At 39.0% G+C, this 20,765-nt stretch overlaps 1 protein-coding gene across 2 annotated transcripts in view; it reads left to right on the plus strand.

Annotated features, from left to right (window-relative positions):
* Positions 1 to 20,765, plus strand: part of galnt14 (UDP-N-acetyl-alpha-D-galactosamine:polypeptide N-acetylgalactosaminyltransferase 14 (GalNAc-T14)) — a 146,371-nt gene that overhangs the window by 19,999 nt on the left and 105,607 nt on the right. For both annotated transcript variants that reach the window (XM_015034007.1, XM_015034006.1), the window contains exon 2: positions 8,163 to 8,332. In XM_015034007.1, the coding sequence (XP_014889493.1) occupies positions 8,163 to 8,332 (170 nt within the window). The remainder of the gene's footprint in view (positions 1 to 8,162; positions 8,333 to 20,765) is intronic.

The following is a 20,765-nucleotide window of genomic DNA, read 5'->3' on the forward strand; positions in this document are numbered from 1 at the left end:
TTATGTCTGGGATGTAATAGGTAATCCATCATCTGGCGCCGATTTTAACGTGATGCAGGAACAGGATTTTACAGAAATAGATTTTTTTTTTCTGATCTCTGTTTCATTTGGTTGTTCCACATTGTGCACAATAAGCTATAATTCTTCTCCTTTTACACACAAGCAAGCACAGACGCGTCTTCAAAGGAAAATTTTCTCATTAGTAGCGGTCGCCCTTCCTCTTTAATTCTTCAGCTCTTTGCTTTTTGCACGTGAATCGCTGTGACAAGCTGTGACGCAGAGCCTCACTGGAAATATAAGACGCCTGATGCCGACAGGAGAACAACGGAAAGCAGCTCGTAATTCTGAAGGATAGTCAGACTTTGAACTGGCTAAATCTATAACCACATACCCAACAAGAACACATACCCAATTAAGAACAGAAATGACTATGAAATTTAACTTAGTGTATCTTCTGCCCCTTTTTTTTATTAAATTCCAGCAACAAGAGACTCATAATGGTGGTTGAAACCCTGCTGACCCGTGTCCAGAATTCCCAAAAGAAGTTTCAAGTTTCTATTTTATCCCGTTTCCCCTGGAGGTGTTAATTACATTTCAGCTCCCAGAGGCTGGAATAATAGTTTTAACTCACATTTGTGGTTCTGTAAGATGAGAGGGGAGAGCAGCCACATTTCCTCCTGGAAAAGAGACAACAAGAAGATAAAGGAAGAGATTTTCCTGGTCTTTGACTACAAGTTTCAATTCTAATGACTGAAATGATGCATCATCACATGGATGCCATCTGTCTGCCTGAAATGTTGCAGCGATGAGGTTAAACTTGGAGCATCGATACGTGGTAATTCCTGTGTTTGAATTAAAACTTTAGGCTAAAGCATCACCTCACACCCAAGTCTAATGAAGATGACGTTATTTCTTGTCTGTTCTTGAATTATCTCCCCAGTGCAGAGTGGGAGAAGTATATCTGATCAATTATAAAGCTGCAGATAACGTGAACAGGTTTCTTTGACCCATAGGGTTAAAGGTCATTCACAGAACCTTTGTTCCAAACTCTTCAGTCCCAGCTGAGTCTTTGACCCGTCCCAATAGTGACTCTACTCCCCTCTGTGAAGTACAAGCTTGGAAAAATCGTAGAATTGACGTTACGGGTTACATCACCGACCAGCGCCTCCGTGTTGCAACTGCAGCATCCAAAATGAGGAGACCGGTCGCTGTTTTACTGAAATGACAGCACATCTACACCAAGTAATGGATTTTAAATCTACAATATTGGTATTTCTGCTTTCCAAAGTCATTGCAGGGGAAATTTAGCTGTTTCAATTTGGTTTGCTATGACTTGCTGAATACAGAGCAGAATTTGATTCACATGTGCACAGCAGAGTGAAGCAAAAATTATTTGAATGCGTCACATTTGAAAACTGATTTTTTTATGTCAGACGCAGCTTGCCTGGTGAGCGCTGCCATATTTTCAGCTTTTAATTCAAAACATCACACGAGCTCAAACCTCTCAGCAGGAACGAAGTTATGAAGGACGTCAGAGTGGAGGTGTGAGGATTGGGACCAGGCTGACGTCTGAGCGACTTACAAGCGACCTCGATCCAAGTCTCAGACGTGAGTCTCACTTTCTGTCTAAAAGAAAAACCAGACGGATGTGACATGGTAGAGAAGGTTCAGCTCCAGACCTGCAGGTCTTTGCTGCAGGTTTTCTCTGGCCTCCGTCTCCTTTTCCCTGCTGTCAGTAAACACTGCACAAAAATCATGAACGCTTCAAAAGCAGTTAATCCAGAAAGCCTTGTACTTAACGATAAAATAAAAACTGAAACAAGGTAAGATTAACACACACATAACACAGGGTATGGCGTTAAAAACCAGTAAACTGAAACACAACATTCAAATTGGAACCATGAAACCCTCAGAGCATGGCAGATTTAACAGCGCTCACTTTTCTGACAATCATTTTCGAGCTGTTGCTGCTTTTTTATGCTGCATTTCCTGCTATGTTCAGAGATTTCTACATGATGTTAAACCACCACATTTTAAGATGTTTTGTGTCATTATTAATAGTGTAAGGTTGTTGAAATAGGCTGAAATCTTCATGTGGGACTCAGACTGACAGCTGTTATTCTCAGCAGGGTTCAATAAAAAGTCTGTTTTCAACATTTACATGTCAAGCAGGTGTTTTCCACTGAATAAGCCAGTTTTTTCATCTTTTTAATGATTTACTACGTCATCCTACATCTGCAGAACAGTTTGTGGATTTTTGAAATCCATGATGTTTACTGATCCCATATTTATGTTTCCTCCCCCCTTGCTAATGCACTAACTCAAATATTTGTACAGTGAGTAAATAATCCGTCTTAGCACCATAAATCCTCATCTGATGAATTCAGGTGGCGTTTTCACACAACTTCTGCATTAATTTGTCAGAAACACGTTTTCAATGAGTCTGCAGATCAGAGAATGTGCCTTTCAAAAATCCAGCTTTGATTCATAGCTGTTTCATTCAAATGCAACAGGATGTAGTAATATTTACAGTGTTTGCTGAAATCAGGGATGTTTTGGAGTGTTTTGCGTGTCAGAAACTTGCTCTTGAATGTCACCCGCCCAGAAATACAACCTGACAGCTCATGATTCCTCCTTACTGAAATGTTTGGAAGTAGTAGATAGGAATCCGGTGTCTTCCCGTGTTAATGCGCCGGTTTCTCTGTGTTCTGCATCCTCTCGGTGTCTTCCTCCCCGCTGTCTCTCTCCGCTGTGAGCTGTCAGAGCGAATGCATTGACCCTGACACCTGGCTGTGTGTGTGGGTGTGCTGGATTCAACTTTCTCATTATAATTCTAAATGTATCAGTCCGTCTCGTCTGGATGAATTAATAGGTTCCCCTGGTGGTAAAACACACACACACACACACACACACACACACACACACTTGCAGGGGCCCAGGCCGTTTGTCCGGCGGTCGGTGCCTCAGGTCTGTTAATTGAATGTCTGTGTTCATGTTAGCGGCCGTGAGAGGCATTGAGAGGATGCCACGGCGCATTAGGGAGACACGCTGTGCGTGTGTCTGTGTCTTGTAAATAGGATTGGACCTTGAACGCAGCTCCTCCTGAGCTCCTAGCGAGACAAGACACAAACAAATCATGCAGTGGCGGGGCGGCCGCAGGTGTGCGTTAAATAGGGAGAAGCTTAATCGTTCTTTCTTCTTGTTTTTCCATCTTTTCTTTCCTCCTCATCCTTGCTTTGTTCTGTTTGAACTGTTTCTCCATTTCTTTCTTTGTCCACATTTTCAGTCTCTTTCAGCTGTTTTTGCTCTTTCATTTTTTTTCCTCCTGTTACCTAATCCTCTTGTGGATTCAGTTTAATTAATTCTCCATCATACCTTTTATGACTTGTTTTCTTGTTACCTCTCATGTTTCTCCTTCCTTTACAGGTTTTCTATGATCCAGTTTTTCTCTTTGCAGTTTTCTTATCTTTTCTGTTTGTTTCTCCCTTTTTTTTAATCCTTTCTGCTTCCCATTAATCTTCATCTTTCAGTCTGTCTGTCAGGTGGTTTCTCTCATGATGCTCAGACTTTCCTTACAACATTAAAGTTCTCTTCTTTGTCCTTTCTGTTATACTTTTCTTTATTTTGTTTCTTAGTCACTCATATTATGAGTATTAGGGCCATTATAGATGATTGAGGGAAAATATGGTACCAGAGGAGAAAATTTCTACTAGAAAAGTAAATTAATTTCACACATTTTCAAGAAAAAACTTGGATTTTGTATTTCTCAAGTGAATAAGTTTTTAAATTGCCTCAAAAGAAAATGAATAATTTCCATGATTAAAGTGTTACAGTTACAATATTAGAACTGAAATATTCTCTCGCATAAGTCTAAAATCTGAAATTAGCATAAAAAAGACTCTGTGAGCGTCTTGAACGGGATTCAGAAAACGCACCTGAGAGAGAAGAAGCTGCAACGTGTTCTGATCCAGGAACCATTTACACTTTGAAAATATCTTCTAAATGTACCACTTAGACCTCAGAGGACTTCTGGCAGGTTTTGTTGCAGATGGTATCCTAGTTTAAACATTCAACATTTATGGTTTTCCTCACAGATTTACGGCTTTGACATCAGGGAAGTTTGTCTTGTAAATATGTGAAGTTAAAATACACATTTCTGAATTTAGTCCTCTTTGGTCTTATGCTTTTTACTTTGATATGTATTGGCCCAAATTCTGCAGTGTATACATAATCCATACCATCTTAGCCTTTTTAATTTGATAAATGACATCAGGAAAACATTTAATAGTGACGCTGTTGCTGAACGTTGTGATGATGATCCTTTAACTATTTTCCTTCCCAATGTCCTCACCTCTCTCTGAGCTTCAGCCTCTTGGTCCCAAACTGGGAACATTCATCACCGGCTTGATTGTATCCGAGCAGACCTTTGTGATGATAATTGTAACTACTTTTATTGTGGCTGGTATCAGTAATGGATCATTTTTTTTCTTCATTCTTCATGTTTTTAGTCTTTTGCTTACTAATTTCTTCTGTGGACATTTTGCTTCAGATGAGCAGAGGTATGAAGTATGTTTTGCTTCTCACATTGCACTTGCATTGGACCTCAAAGTCTGGCTTTTCCTTGTCATTCTGCACAAATCATGGTGGGACTTTGAGTTTTCTCCCTCCAGATGGAGGAAACTCATGCATGCATGGAAAGGAAGAAACTACAAGCCGAAACACATCAGCAGAGATTTAAGCCCAGGATTGGAAGGCGCTGCACCCCCACCATGTTGCTCCTTCGTCACCCTCTGTCACTGCTCCTCTTCCTCATTAGCCCCTGTCTCGTCCCATGTCTTCCTCTTCCTGTCCTCCCCTCTTCGTCTTGTTCTTCATGCTTTGTTGTTACAGCCACCAGGGGAAGAAGCGCCAACACGGAATAACACATTCACTTTCACACACACGGCCTCCGACTCTCAGCCCTCTAATGGCCCCATTTAGACAATGTGTCGCATCAGCAAGTCGTACGGCTGAATAACGATAAGATGGAGGGAAAGCAGGAGCAGGACTATAGTAAAATAAAGAAGTCGTTTGCTGCATCCCTCCATCCAGACAGCTGTTTCACCGTAAATGTTGTTCTGTTACACACACCATCGCAGCTTTGACCCTGTGTCTGTGTGTGTGTGTGTCTGCGTGTGTGTGTGTGTCTGCGTGTGTGTGTGTGTCTGCGTGTGTGTGTGTGTCCATTCATCTCCTTTATATGCCAGAGTGTGTGATCATTGGGGAGAAATATGGCCTCCAGGGGATTTAGCCGAAGCTCCTGTGTTGTGTTTATGATCCGGAAACTGCAGGAGAGAACACATTTTTTATACATCTCACCCTCAAAGAAACATCTTTTCTCTCTTATGCATTACACAAAAACACACCGAAACACACACTTCCTCCTCATCAAGACAGGCAAAGACACAGCTGAACAACACACACCCTCTTCTGCATGCAAACTTGCTCCTGTAGCATCCGGTAGATTATATTTGAAACCACACACACACTCCAGTCAGAGCAGAGAAGGTCCAGCTGAAGCTCTGCTTTCTAATTAATGCCACCTTGTGTTTTCACAGCCGGCTGTTTGGAGATGAACTCGATTTATTTCGCTTTTGCATTTTCTTCTATGAGGAAGAAAAACTCCTTGGCACTTCTGCAGAATCAGTGGCTTTACTGTTGCTAAAACTAGAGTGTAGCTTCCCTGATTAGCATTTTAAAAGCAGGCTCCAGCCTATTAACGACAGCCTGCATATGTTTTTCATTACCAAGGTCTGTTTTCCAAAGTGTAGCAGTGTGCAGGTTTTCGGGATGATTTCAAGCCTTCCAGGCTCTAACTCGGTCTCATCTGAACTCTTAAAAATGATCACACACACTTCACCTTGAAAAATTACAGTTTTGTTTTGTGGCTCTGCTGAAAATAATATCATTGTGTTCAAGGATATTCTGTCACCTGAGGGGGGAAAAGATATTACAATGCAATAAATTACTATTCTGCAAGTAATTCAAGCTCACAGGCTTTACTTTTTGAAGTTATGATTGCAAAGCAGTTAGGAGTTCATCTCAGAAGGAATTTAAAAGGTGACATGTCAGTAAACTTGATGGATTGGCTGCTGTCTCAATTCGCTTTGCACTATTTGGAAATGTTTTTACATCAGGGAAATTAGCTTAAATCACTGGCTTTAACCAGAGGTTTAGAGCTGCTATATTAGTGTTTAAAAGCTTCATGTTTGATTATTGTGTGGTTCTCCATTTTGGTTAATCGATACATTTGCGTCTAAAGCAAATTTTAGGAAAAACCATCCTGGTTTTTGAGTGAAGACTAAAAGAAAACATCATAATCTTTTAAATTCTCATCTTATTTGAGGGACTGATGTCAGAGTTTGTTGATAAACGAGGCTGAAGGGACGTTTTACTGATTCATCATTAGTTTATTTGTAACAAAATTATTATTTTGTTATTTGTTCTACAATCTCTGGGTTGTTTGTAGAACAATCTAATTCTAAATTATCCTTATTTAGGCTCATAAATAATAAAAATGTAACTTCCAAACTGGAATCATACAACTTAAATTACTTGTAAAACCAAAAATTAGTTACATACATCGATGCATTCTCCTCACTGACAAAAGTAAAAAGTATGTAGGTTGTAAATTTGACCTTATCCTGTTCTGACCTACATATATATAAATTTTTACCTCTGTGTCCATCTGCATGCTTCCACTTTGACTTGCTGCTGTTTCCCCAGTGGGAGAAAAAATAACTTATTCTACATCCATGCATACATCCTGGTTGTTTGTCCTTTTAAAGTTTCCTTGGTAGAAATTTGAACCCAAACTCCTTATTCAGTTGATTGTTTTTAAAGTCTCAGTATTTGCAGCAGAATATCAGAAACTCATTTAAACAAACATTTAGTCTCGTTTTGACTCTGTTTTCTACCTAAATGATAATGTGCCAGATTCACATTTGTACCTGAACTTTAAGAGATGTGATTGGAAAACAACGATTTAATATTCTGTGTACAGCCTCTGTGAAGGCAGAACCCAAACACAAAGTGCAGCAGTTAGTCTTAAAACACAGAGAGGAGAATGAGGATGGAAACCTAAAGTCCTGCATTCATCTTGTTAAACAGTGAAGAGCGCCTGAATCTTCCTCTGGTGAAATGACCTCTAAAAGCTTCACAAGCTTTTAAATGTGAACAACAGCAGATGGACCAATACTGTAGACACTATCTGACTCTCAGAATGTGACATTTATGACTAAATCTCACATTTTCCATCCACTGTGATGATGAGCGATGCAAAGAAAATGTCACTCTGCAGCCAGACTTAATACTTCACATTTCAACCAAACAACACTTTTCCTTTCGCAGCTCCAAGTCCTTTTAAATTGCACAAATATTGTTTTGCTTTCTAGTGTAATTATGCAGTGTTAAACAGGGTGAGTTCAGTGTTAATTAATTGAATCTATGGGTGGTAAAGATAAAATACTCTATGTGGCTTTCATGTGGATTTTATTATTTTGTTCAAACTGTTTTCCATAAATGTGTTACGGCTGTTTGCTTTTCTCTTTGAATTATAAATAACAGATTTGTAATTTAAGATAAATCCAAGTCGAAGTTTAACTCCGTCTTTTAGGACAACTTTTGATGTCCAAAGTGATTTACAAAATCTGAAATCAATAATAGCTTAATCCATAAGCAGCACATTAACTCATAAAATATGTGCAAATACGATTAAGAAATAATAAAACAAACTGACACAATAAAACAGTTTGATTGTTTTATATTCTGCTGAATAAGCATCCAAAGGATCCTCATACACCAGTGGGACGAAAAAGTTAATTTTACTGCAGCGAGGCTGAAGTTAAACCTGGTTCCTGGAATCCAGTTAAAGACTGAAGAATCTCTCATGGTGACCACTGTGCCTCTGTTATAAATGTTTAGATATGCAAACATAATCCTGCAACTTTAAGGAAGAAGTGTTTCTAATTTTTGGCTGAGAATCTACTTCATGAATGACTCTAGATGTAAATATCTAAACAAACTGTGATTTTCTTTCTGCTGCAGATCCTCAGTAATCATGAAACCAATTTGTTGGTTTAACTGATTTCAGTTCTTCCTCTGACCTGCTGCCTGTTTTCCAGATTTCCGATGCGGAGTGGGAGGACATGTTGGAGGGCTTCGATGAGCGGAGTTACCTGAACGCTCGGCGCTGGAAGCCCGGCGACGATCCGTACACGTTGTACGCCTTCAACCAGAGAGAGAGCGAACGCATCCCCAGCGACCGAGCGCTGAGAGACACGCGCCACTTCAGGTACGCGACCCTCCGCTTTATCAACAGCACCCCCCTCATATAAACACAGGATAAGCAGAAAAAGTCAAGATGTAAAACCTCAGATGGAGTGTGTGCTGAAGCAGATTTCCTGAACCGTTTTCTGATAAGGTGACCTGAGAACAGATATTTTTATTACCACCAAACTGCACAGTTTGATGTATGAATCTGTCAGGACTGCAGTGCATAAGATGAGAGCTTATCAGTACACAGAGGAGCTGAACTCCAGCAGCCTGCAGGCATAAACAAACACCGCTTTCTGCATCACAGGTACACACACATTCAAACACAACTCAAGTTCTAATTATTCTCCACCAAAACAAAACTTGATTACAGAAACAAACACAGAAAACAGCAAATTACAATCCATCTGTCCGCTTAGAAATTAATTTCAACCAAAACAGAAATCCTCTTAGCGGCTCGTCGTTCTCGTCTGTTTGAAAGACGCTCAGCGGGAAGATAAGGAGCTTGTCGCTTTGACAGCATCCGCCTCGTCTTATTCGGAGAGATAAAATACTTCCAGGCACTTGTGGAAAGTGTGTAGGGGTCCAGTGTGTCTGTGCTGACACCACTCAGGATTCACAGCTTTTATACAAACCTTCTGAATCTAGTGCACCTTTAAAAATAAGCACTCTTGGATTTTCTGCTGTTGTTGTATTAGATGTTTATCTTTTTGTTTGCTTATCCGGCGTAACTTGAGAGCCAATCTGGCCTTTATTCCTGCTAATCAAAATCAACTTAAAGCCACAGTGTGACATGACTCTTCAAAATAAAATGACGTATTTTGTTTAAAATTTAAAAATGAAGAACAACAATTTTATTTCTAACAATAAAGTTCAAAACATTTTTATTCACCTTTATTTCTTCAGAGAAAATAAAAAAATGCATAGTTTGCAAACTACAAGCAAAATTATTTCTTAAAAACATAAAACTTACAATATTAGTGTCATTCTTTTTGGGAATTTTCTGCATTTGCTTAGCTAACTGCATTTTTAAGTTACCTTTAACTTTTAAAACATTGCTCAGGTCTTTAGCATGTTTAGCTGCGGTCACTAAGAGCCACAGAGGAGGAACTAAAAAGCTGTGGACTCCCCTGGTAAATATGATTTTTTTTAATTATTTGGTTCTGTCAGGCTTTTTACAGCCTTTGCTGAAGGGAATATGCTATTCGTTTTGCTACTTCCTGGATATTTCAGTTGAAATAACTTCAAGCTAATATGAGTTTGAATTTGAACTTGAAGTGGTTTTGTCTTCTCACCACTGATTGTATTTGTTTGATATTTTACACAAACCTTGTCAAAATCCTCATTCAGCCCAAATCTCTCTACATCCAGAACATTGTGGTTTTTTACATGGAGTCCCTCTGGGGTTAGTATAAGGCCCCAAATTACTGACTTATGATTTTGCACTTCACATGATTTACATTGTTTATCAGATTTTTTATTAATTTTTAAAAAACTAAACTGAGTGAAACATGTTTCCCTAAAGATTTAGTTGGCTAAATGACGACTCAGAACTGAAACACTCTGAGTGGTGATAAGCTGTCAGTAGTTGTGAGTGGTTTCTGGTGAGGAGCACAGCTGGCTCCAGGATCCGTCTCCTATAGGAGCCCAAATCCTCTGAGTGTAACTGGCACCTTCATCACGATGTGCATCTGCTGTGTGGACATGCATCCCCAGATGATTGGCTCTCCTCTCCTGTAATATCTTGTCTGCTGCCTCTGACTCTGTGTGAATGCGTGTGCAAGTGTGAGTGGTTTTGCATGTGCATATGTGGATTGCTAATGTGCGTAAGCGAGCATTGTGTTGATCGCCTGCATCATCTGTTGTGCTAAGAGAGGAGGGAAATTCACTGTTGGGCTGGCATAAGGCACTTTCTGTGTATGCGCGTGTGTGTGTGGGTGTGTGTGTGTGTGTGTTATAAAAGTGAGAATGATGTGTAGGAGGGAAAAACCAGGGATGTACACAGACATTCATCTGTTAGCAGGGAGGTAGGGGGCTGATGGTGCTCATTTATCTCATATAGGACAAGGCTGAAGTGTGTGTGTGTGTGTGTGTGTGTGTGTGCGTGTGTGCGTGGCGGTGAAGGAGGGTTCTGTTATGTGATTATCTGTTAACTTGGTTACCGTGTATCTGGGGTCTCCGGGGCTCTTGGCAGGGGAAACGGTGGCACCTCATGCTCTGCTGGGACCAAAAACAGAGAAACTGCAGAGATTCTGGGCTGAAGCTGCTGCAGAAACACCTTCATTTTCATTGCAGAGTCTCTGCACCGCTTCCTACACGCTGGCTGGGTTCCTGAGAGGAAGAACTTGGCTTAATGTCAAGGTAGTTGTGCAGAAACTTTTAGAAAGAGCAAAATAAATGAAGCAATGTAAATTTAGAAAGCCTGAAAAGTTGAGGATGTATAATTTGTAATTTAAAAGTAGAAGACTTTTTTTCACCCCAAGACTCTCCTTCTCAGTCTGAACACGCCTCGTGAATCTTCCTAGCTTTTAAAATGCTAGAACCTTTCACATCTGTTCAAGTTCTCCTCTGCATCTGTCCACAGCAGAAACTTTCTCCAGCCACCTGTACCATGGCTGCCATCTTTGTTTCTTCTTGTTAGTTCTGACGTTTCTGCTAAATAAACTGTATTTTTAGTCAAATTTAAGTTCAAGCATTCATCTTAGCAAGTGTTTTGTTTTCTAGTTTTTATAAATATCAGTACACTTCAAATAAGATGAAACTAACCTGTCAGTAACTTTTCATCCAGATATTAGAGCTTGTTTTAAGTCAATAATTCTTAAATATTGATAAAAAGTGCCTGTTGCACTGACAGATTTTTTCCACTTATAATATTAAGAAGTTTACTTAAAACAAGCTCCTATATTTTGCTATTTCAAAATATTTTCATTAGAAACTAGACAAAAATGTTGTGTTTTTGTGGTGATGGAGCTAAAAATATTTAGCTACTCATTAATATAATCCCAAATCTAAGAAGACAGCTTTTCTTCTTCTTCTTCTGATTGTAACACAAAAAGAACATTTTAAGTGACTTCCTTTTGTGCTCTTATGTTAACCTACTGTGAATAGATGTGACTGAAGGCTTCTTGATTGATAGCTGACAGTCACTTAGCATCATAAACCAGCACCGATCCACAGTAACATCAATTACTGGTCTAAGGAAAATTGCTAGGAGAGAAAAGCACAGCAGGTTTGGAGAATCGGCTGCAGCAGGTCTGTTATTTTCCCAGTGAGGAAACGATCACCTGGAGAGTAAAGGAAGATTTGTAGCTGAAGATGTGACGTTCTTCCTGAAACCAGCAGGCTGTTAGTATTCAGATTACAGAGAGAAGTGTCATTCTGTTCTTGGAGTTGGTTGCATCTTTTTAGGAACAGTTGAAAATGTGTCACTTTGATTTAGTGGTATGATGGCAATCTTCCAAATGAAACATCTGGGAGTGAATCCTCAGCCCTCTAACCACTGAAACGTCGTTTTGGAAGCGCTGAACATCCCTGATATGCTGAACAGTGAGCAGAAGTGGACAGCAAAAGGATTTTAAAACACTTCTTAGAGCCTAAACAGTGCAAATATATTTGAAATCAGTCAAAACTAACTTTCAAGTACCTGTTCAGCAAGAAATAGGAACTATTTTTACATACATAATTCATTTGTATCAATAAAAAAGAACAAGTTCCACTTAAAACAAGACTTTTTCCATGTTGCAGTGTAAAAATCTCCCAGTGGAACTTTTTTCATCAATATTAAGGATTATTAATGTACTAAGATATTTGCACTAGAAGCTAAACAACAATAATTGGTACAATTCAGTGTTTTTGCAGTGTGCAGGTCTCCAGCAGCCTCCTACACTGAAGTGAACGCATTGTGGTTGTTCAAAGCCTCTTCATTTAAAAACAGCTGATTTTATGAGTGGAGATAAAATTTGTGGGTTTTTGCTTTGAGTGGAAGCTGAGCTTCCTTTTATTTTGTGGTGTTTGAAGAAGGGAGAGGATGCATCATGCAGAGAAAGGGATGAGGGGACGGATGCAGACATCACAGGGAGCGATGGAGAGATGTTGGAGGAAGAAGAGGAAAAGTTAGGAGGTTAATAAAAAGAGAGAAGGCGAGGTGGAGAAGAGGACAGGAGATGGGGAGATGCCAAAAGCTGCTGAGAGGAGAGATAATTGCCACATGCAGAGCTTAAGAGGCTGTGTGTGTGTTCATGTGTGTGTGTATAAACCACTCCACTTCAGTGCTCTGCTATTATCTCAGTGAACAGGGGAACCTCCCTCCGTCTGCTCCACGAGTGTCTATAAATCCAGCAGCCGCTTCGCTGCAGGGATTAGATCCAAGCTGGAAGACAATGCAGCACGGGGCGCAAACACATCCTCCAGAGCTACACCGCAGGTTGATATGGCAACCAGAACTGTTTGAGACTTCATGCAAGACAAAAGAAGTGCACCGTCATGCATGAGTTTAAGATAAGTAGTAAGGAACCCGGGGAGCGCACAGAAAGGAGAAAAATACCGCAGTCTCTGTGGCACTTCCTGATTAGCTCCATGTTTCTCCCTCTGGGAAAATCTTCAGAGTTCCTTTAAGCTCAATCAACAAACTGTAGTTTGTTGTAGTTTTTTGTTTTGTTTTTCAAGCTCCCACTTGACTAAAACCTGTAATGCAACTTCAGAATATAAATATTACAAATTTTACACCTCAGCGTCCTTTGCAGTTGAAATGTTGCACATTCTGGTAATGATTGTGATTTAGTATATTTTAGTAGTTTTAGTTACAGTATAGTCATGTTTCCTGTTGTATTTATTCATCTATGCACGTTTTTCCTTTCAAGGTGTGGTGAGGCTGGTGTGATCTCCATCGATCAGTGGACAGTAAGTCCCAACAACCATGACGGGAAAGCAGAAACATTTAGAAATGTTAAAGTTTAAAGACTAAACTTGAACATAACTAAAAGCAACGTGTTGACCAGCAAAATGACTGTTGTTGCTGATTTTGTTGCCATTTTGACACTTTTTAATCGACTCATTAAGAATGGCTTGTATGCTCAACCAAGGGTCGGGGTCATGACCTCTGAAATATTTGTTTTGTAGGTCAGAAGATGGAAAGTTTGGAAACCGTTCCCCAGGTTGGGATAGATAGAAAACTTTTAAACTCATTTTAATGATGAACTTAACTCAGTTCATTATTAGATCTGTTGAACCATTTGGGATTTTTGTGTGACTGAAATGAAATTACTTTTTTGTGAAGTACCTTGAGATGATGAATTAGCATATAGAAATAAACTGAACTGAATTGGTCTAAGAAAATGTTCAGAGTAAATTTGTTCCAGTTTTAGCCAAGAGTGAACAGTTTGTGTGTATTTTCATTTTTAAGTTTTAACTTCACTGGGGGATTCCATGTTAGTCGCCACCTCGCATCTGGAGGTGGAGGTTATTTTGGTTCCTACAATTTAAAAACAAAGACAACAATATATAATCCAAATATACCACGTTCTCAAAAGTAAATAAAAAAAAGAAGGAAAATGCAAGTTTTCTAATTTAATCTCAGAGCAGATCATTTTTCTTGATTTTTTTTTTTCTGTAAATCTTTTGTGCTCCTGGCGCTCCAAGCATGTTTTGCATAAACAATGAAGTTAGTTTCCTGCTCTTTCAAGCTAAAAAAATCAATCAGCAGCGCCTGACACAAAGACATTGTTAATGACATAAGAGATCCAAAAGACATCTGGTCATGAGGGGAAATATCATCACTGTGAAACTGTGGCATTAAAAGGACATAATATCATCATCCTTTCTCTCCTCTGACGCGGAGCGGAAAAACACGGCACACTGCACACATTTGTCATCCTCTTTGTTTTGCCGGGGTGGGAGATGTGATAATGCTCTGGTGTTTTGTTGTTGCTGCTCCAAAATGGAGTCATCGTTCTTTGAAACATCCGTACTTTAAAAGAGAAGAAAAAAATCACCCAGCAGTCCAGAGTCCAGTCAGTGGGTTAGAAATTATTTAATTTCATTTTGACCCAGTGATCCTTGAACACTTATCACTAACTAGATCACGCAGTCATTCAGTACGTCTCTCTGAGTCTGTGTGTGTGTGTGTGTGTGTGTGTGTGTGTGTGTGTGTGTGTGTGTGTGTGTGTGTGTGTGTGTGTGTGTGTTACGCGTATTCCGTGGCGTCAGAGTCCTTTCACACTCAGTGAACCATTTAGTCATATTTCCGTGAATCACAACATGCAGCTAAACATTAATCACCGCATTAGCTCTGGTGGCTCCCACGCAAACACCCTTCATCTTTTCAGATCACAAACCCTGAAAAAAAGAAAAAAGTACAAAGACAACACGCTTCGAACTCTCACTGCGCAACCATTTTATTTGTCCTCATCAGGCTTGTTGATTTGATTACTTGTGCAAGTGATGAATGATAGCAGAGAGTAGCATCCTAAACAGAAAGCAGGGAAAGAAGCCAGCTTAACTTTATTTACACTTTTTATGTGTTAAGTGAAGCTCTAGATGGAAATAAATGGACCTGATTTAAAATTGAAGCAGATGAAAAGTTTTAAGAAGCTCAATCAGTCTGTGAAATCTGCGTGTTTTCTGTGATTCTTGGTCTGAACATATTAAAAACTCTCCCACTGTCTTTTGAAATTTCAGTTTTAATTTCAACCAGTGGGATAAAACGTGCAAAAGTATTAATACTCCTTAAGCTCCTGCACAGTTTCTTATATTTGTGTTAAAAGTGACAAATCAAAACCTGAGCAGAATTCTGAAGTGGAAGCTAACTGCTAACATGCTTTTCATTAAAAATCTGAAAAGTGCAGAGTGCATTTGTATGGATCGTGTCATTCAGATGTAATTTTGACAGAGAAATGCTCAGTTTTAATTCTAACACTTTTACTATTTACTACTCAACCCATTGTCACTGAAATCAGAATTTATTGAAATGTGTCTTTTGCTTTCTTCCTGCGTACCACAAGCCGTGTCTTTTTTGTCATTTTAATCTTTTTCTCTTGTTCTCTGGTCTAGGCAGCTCCTCTTGTCAGAAAACACTCCTTCTTTTCCGTTTACTGATGTTTACATTGAGTTTAACAAACAGCACAGCAGAAATCTCACGGCGAGGCGAGGAAATCCCCTTGGTGTAGCGCGGGTAATCTGCTGATGTGGAACCTGAGCTCCAAAGCACCCTGTGCTCCACCACGGCACAGAGTGACAGTGACGCTAAGCAGCTTTACCGGCGCTAGCGCTGTAGCTTTAGCTTTAGCTAACCTCCTTGTTCTGCCTGTGAGACGAGCGAACGTCGAAGCGACCACCGAGCAGAAGGCGCTACTAACGTTCTGATTCCTGATTAGGTATTTCAGTCCTTCTGAATTATCTCCTTTAATTTCCACCCAGTCGGCTCTGGTTTTCCAACTTCGTCTGAAGTTCTGGTGTCTTATTGATTTTACCTTTTAGATCAACTTTTAGTTTTGAGGAAAAGGTCCTGGGTTGTGCAGAGTCTTAAAGCTTTCTACTTATCTACCATGGCTGGTGAAAAAGGTCTTTCTGCATCCAGGCATGCCTTTTGGGGAAAACTGATAAAATAATAATACATACTAAGGTATTATGTGTATTTATTAGAAATGTCCTGTAGGGTCTTCAGGAATGTGGATAAATATGGAAGAATTGAGCAGAAACATGCAAAACAATGTGAGTTTTCCATTTTCTAAAATATAAATATGTTTTTCTGGAATAAACTCAGCAGATTGTTTTTCCAAAATGATTATGAATTAAACATGGAGGTAGTCATCATTAAGCACAGGCCACTGTGAAAGTTTTACAGGATGATAACTTTGAGTAAACATCCCATAGTATCACAGAAACACACAATTAAAAACACACAATAAAAAATATATAAATAACAAAAACAAATGGCACATAAAGAAACAAATATTCCTGATTATTTCTGTTATAATTAGGTTCTTACTAACATTTTCTTAATTTTGTTTGGACATATAGGTAATAAATACATAATATAAAGATATTAGGTAATAGATTTTCTAAATCTATTAGTATTATCCAGGTGTGAACATTCATGCTCTGATCATTCTGTCCTGTCAGAGTTATGCAGGTATGAGGCTGTTATTAGCTGGTGGATTAATTGATCATCTGTTCTGGTTTCCAGCCTGCATTCATCTGCTTATCAGACATGCTAGCATTAGCTTACAGCAGTGTGAGCGTAATAAGGGTGTTATAACCTCTTATAGTTCAGTAGATTCGGTTTGAGAAGACTTAGAGTTTGTGGGATTTCTTTTTCTTTGGTAAAAAAAAAACACAAGCCATTTCTCCTCATACGCTAGTGACATATGTTTGTTTTTCTTGAATTTACCCACAATGCCCTGCGCTGTTTCTCACTTCCTTCTTTTGGAGCGGTCTCCAGTCCACACCAGAGTTTACTTTGACCGAACCCAGGCGTAGATTTATAGGAGAACCAGAGTTCACTCTTTGGGTCCGAATCAGTTTAATTACACATTTACACCTCCACAAAGGAACCAGACTAGAAGAACCGGGTTTGTAGGCAAACGGACTAAACAGTGATGGTGTGAATGCAACCTAAAGTGACTGAAGCTTGGATGGCCTCAGCTGGTTGTGAAGATCCTATAAATGTTGATCTAAATCTCAATGAAAATGTTTCGGTCCTGTAACAAAACGGTGAAGATATGAAGTCCTCAGTGATCCTGTGTGATATTTATATTGAATTTCTGTGATATTTTCCTTTAGCCAACCTTGAATTGAGCCATGAACTGTCACTATGCAGTGTGTGTGTGTGTGTGTGTGTGTGTGTGTGTGTGTGTGTGTGTGTGTGTGTGTGTGTGTGTGTGTGCACCCCAGAGGATGAGGCAGCCATCGACTGCTCCAGTCCGTCATTGATCTGTCTCCATCGATTGGCTGGTGTAAGTGCCTGTCAACCATCCTGTCACCGCTGCTCTTCACAAGAAGGATTGCTGTTACTCCGGCTCTCCTTGTCGTCCCTCTGCACCGGTGTGTTTGTGTGTTTTACACTTGCATTGAGCAAACGCGCTCTCTGTACTTTTCCCGATAGTGTTATCGTCTTGTTACTCGTTCCTGCCGCTGTTCCTCCTCTTCCATCTTCGCTGCCTGTTTCTTCTAAAATTTGCCCCAGCTCTGTCTTCCAGCCATAAGCTGAGCTGAAGGCAGAAAATGATCAGTAATGTCTGACATCTGCATGTGTGTGTTCTGTGTGCTGGGATTGTTTTTATGTTTGGTAAAAGAACATAAATGTAGGATGACAGCTGACATATCAAGCGTACTATTGATAATTAGTTTAGCTGATCAGAATCAGCTTTTTGGTCAAGAATGTGTAAATTTGTCTTTAGTTTCAGGACATTAAGAATAAATTAACCTTAGAAAGCCTAAAATAAAGGACAAGGCTGTACAACTAAAAAATTATACAGCCAATTTTTGAATGTAAAGAAGAACAAAATGTCTTTTTTTAGAAAACAGCTCTGCAGCACCATCTGAATATAAATCTGAGAAGTTGATGTCCAGTATGTGTGGGTTCTGCAGGGTGTTAGCTGTGTTTTCCTGACCTGTTGATGAGCCAAACCACCCAGTGATTTATGATGTGATGTAAACATTTGCAAAGGGTTTGTAGATGTGTGGCTTTCTTTGTTTTTGGTTTTGCAGAAGATATGAATGAGAAGAATTGGGAGTGTTTTGTAGGACTTAAAGACATTTATTATTAAATTATTAACTGCTTAAAAATTGGACAAACAAACTGATGTTGCTGTAGACATATTGTTTCAGAAACTGTTTCATTTTGCTTTTCTAACTTTTTACTGTTTTTTATGAATTAAATATCTTTGCTAGACGTGGCACTGATAAGTTCTGCCAGAAATGAAATCACAGAAGTTACTAAACAACTTGTTGTTTATCATCAGCAGCTTCATAAAAACACTGATGCACACTATTTTAGCTACATTTAAATGACAATTTCAGTATTAAAACATAAAGTTTATCCCCAGAATTGCTTGCAAATGTATCAATTATTGGTGCAGCTTTTTTCTCATCAATGCACTGAAACCTACTGAGAGTTTCCCCAACATTATTCCACATATTCATGATGAACAGTGAAAATCCTCAATCTGTACATCATCATCACCTTCTTTATTTTTTAATTAGGGCATTTTCGGTGGAAAACAAGCCATTTTTCTTGCGCTCATGCTGCGCCGGGTTCAGACTGATGATCCAGCAAACAGCTGGCTGCGACTTCGTGCCGCAGCGCTCCAACATCTTCATTATGCGCCGGCACACACACACAAACACCCAAATACAAACCTTGTACATAATTGCACACAAAAGCATCATCTCTCCTGCTGAGCTGTTGATAATTACAAGTAAAACAGTGCAGTAAACACCCCCACACACCCCCCCCCACACACACACACGGGCCCAAGTTTAGGATGAGTTTTACTGCAGTTTGGAGCTGCTGAGAGTCTGTGCTCCAACACTTCACTAATTACCTTCAGGAGAGTTTGGGGGGAAAAACGATGCACAGGCTTATCGGCAGATTAAATCGGTATTATATACATGCATCAACAAATGATGGAGTTATAGATTAGAGAGAAAAATAATTACACAGGCTGATTAACAAGATCAGGAGGCAAACAAGACAGATAATATATACAGGTGAGAGACGACGGCTTAGAGCTCAAAACAATGAACAAATTAGATTCTCAAAGCACCGCAGACGAGAAAATAACATCTTAGACATAATTACAGACCTTCAGAAGCTTTTTACGCTCCGACTAAAAGTTTTTAATGATTTTACCTTCATGATCTGGGCTGCAGAGCTGAAAGAAAAGATAATTATTATGCCTGCTTTAGATTCATTGCCTTATCATCTAAAAGTAATTCAAGTTTAGAGTGTTTTAAATTAGCATATTAGAAGCACATAATCATGCTGAATCCTCACTGACTTTAAAACTAATTAAACTTTTCCTGCTTCAATAAAACAGCTAAAATGTTCCTAAATATCTAAATATTTGTAAATCAAAGAGGAGGGAGAATGTTTTATTTTATCACTTTTGTCAAATTCAGAAGTTAAAATTAATATAAATTAAACATTTTGGGGAAACTATTAGAATCCATAATAATTATTGTTACATTTTAAGGGGAAGAACGCTGATTAACGTTTTATGTAAATATTCAAAACATTTTTGGTTCTTCTGAATGTTTAGTCCTGTAACTTGATATTTTTATTTGAGTTTAATTTCTATCACTTTCTTCATATATAAGCGTTTTTGGAAAAAAGCTGAAAGAGCAACTTCTTAAAGGAAAAAACAAGAAATCTGTTTCCAAACCAGTGATCTGAAACGTCTGAATGATTAACAGCTGCTTGAACCCAAGAATGCTGAGAACTGTTAATGCACAGAGTAAAGTACATCTGGAGAACAAAAACATGTGAAACTGTTTAAAAATATCCTTTAACTGCCAACTGCAAATAAGATTAGTGTAGCAACAAAAAGGTTAGCTGTTTGTTTGCACTGGAGGAAACTGAAAATATGCTTCTGCTGTATTTATTATGAGTATTTGTTGACTTTCTTTGAGCCAAGTAGAGCGCAGACTGAAATATGAAGCTTTTGTTTTTACTTAATATCCTCAGGGAGTTTTCAGATCACGCAGATCACGTTCAGGCAGAGACAGGAAGGTCAGTGCGGTCTGGCAGACTGAGTGGGGAACTGGTCCAAACCGTCTCTGACACATGTCCATCCACCTCCAGTCCGTCCACTCGCACTGCGAACGCGGCTCATCCACCGAGTCGCTTCATTCTGCAAAGCTTCTGGCAGGAAAATCAACTCTTACGAATCAGAGTGTGTGTAGGAGAGAAGTGTTGGTGGTCACTGCAACATGTGAGCGCTTCCTTTTGTAAAGCATTTCTACTCTACATAAATCAAGTTGGTTTTTATTTTTGTGCAAATCTGAGGTTTTAATTTCCCCCTGCAGAAACATTTAAAAATGATGAGACGCAAATGAGATTTTCTTTGGTTTCAGTGACAGATGTGCTGTGTGCACAATTACATCAGTAATGTTTTTACGTAAGACTAATCCCATCCAGACAGAACTCCAGCGCAGTTTAATCCCATTTGGTTGGACACGGTGATTAACACAATTACTTTATTCCAACTGGATAAAAAGATGAAAAAGTCAGCTGTAGGAAAGAATTGCGTCACTCTTAAATTGAGTTGATATTAATTTATATTCTCTTAGTATAGAATTATCACTGTGGTAACTTTTTTCTATTTTACAATTGATTGAAAGTCAAATAAAAACACCATAAAGTCAAATTATGGCAATAAAATTGAATTTATACATAATTAAGAGCTCTATATTATATATTATGTACCATAAGTAAGAGTAAGTAGACAGTTTAT

This window comes from Poecilia latipinna, unplaced genomic scaffold (assembly GCF_001443285.1).
Source record: "Poecilia latipinna isolate Pla-1442-1.1 unplaced genomic scaffold, P_latipinna-1.0 Scaffold284, whole genome shotgun sequence".
NCBI lineage: Eukaryota > Metazoa > Chordata > Actinopteri > Cyprinodontiformes > Poeciliidae > Poecilia > Poecilia latipinna.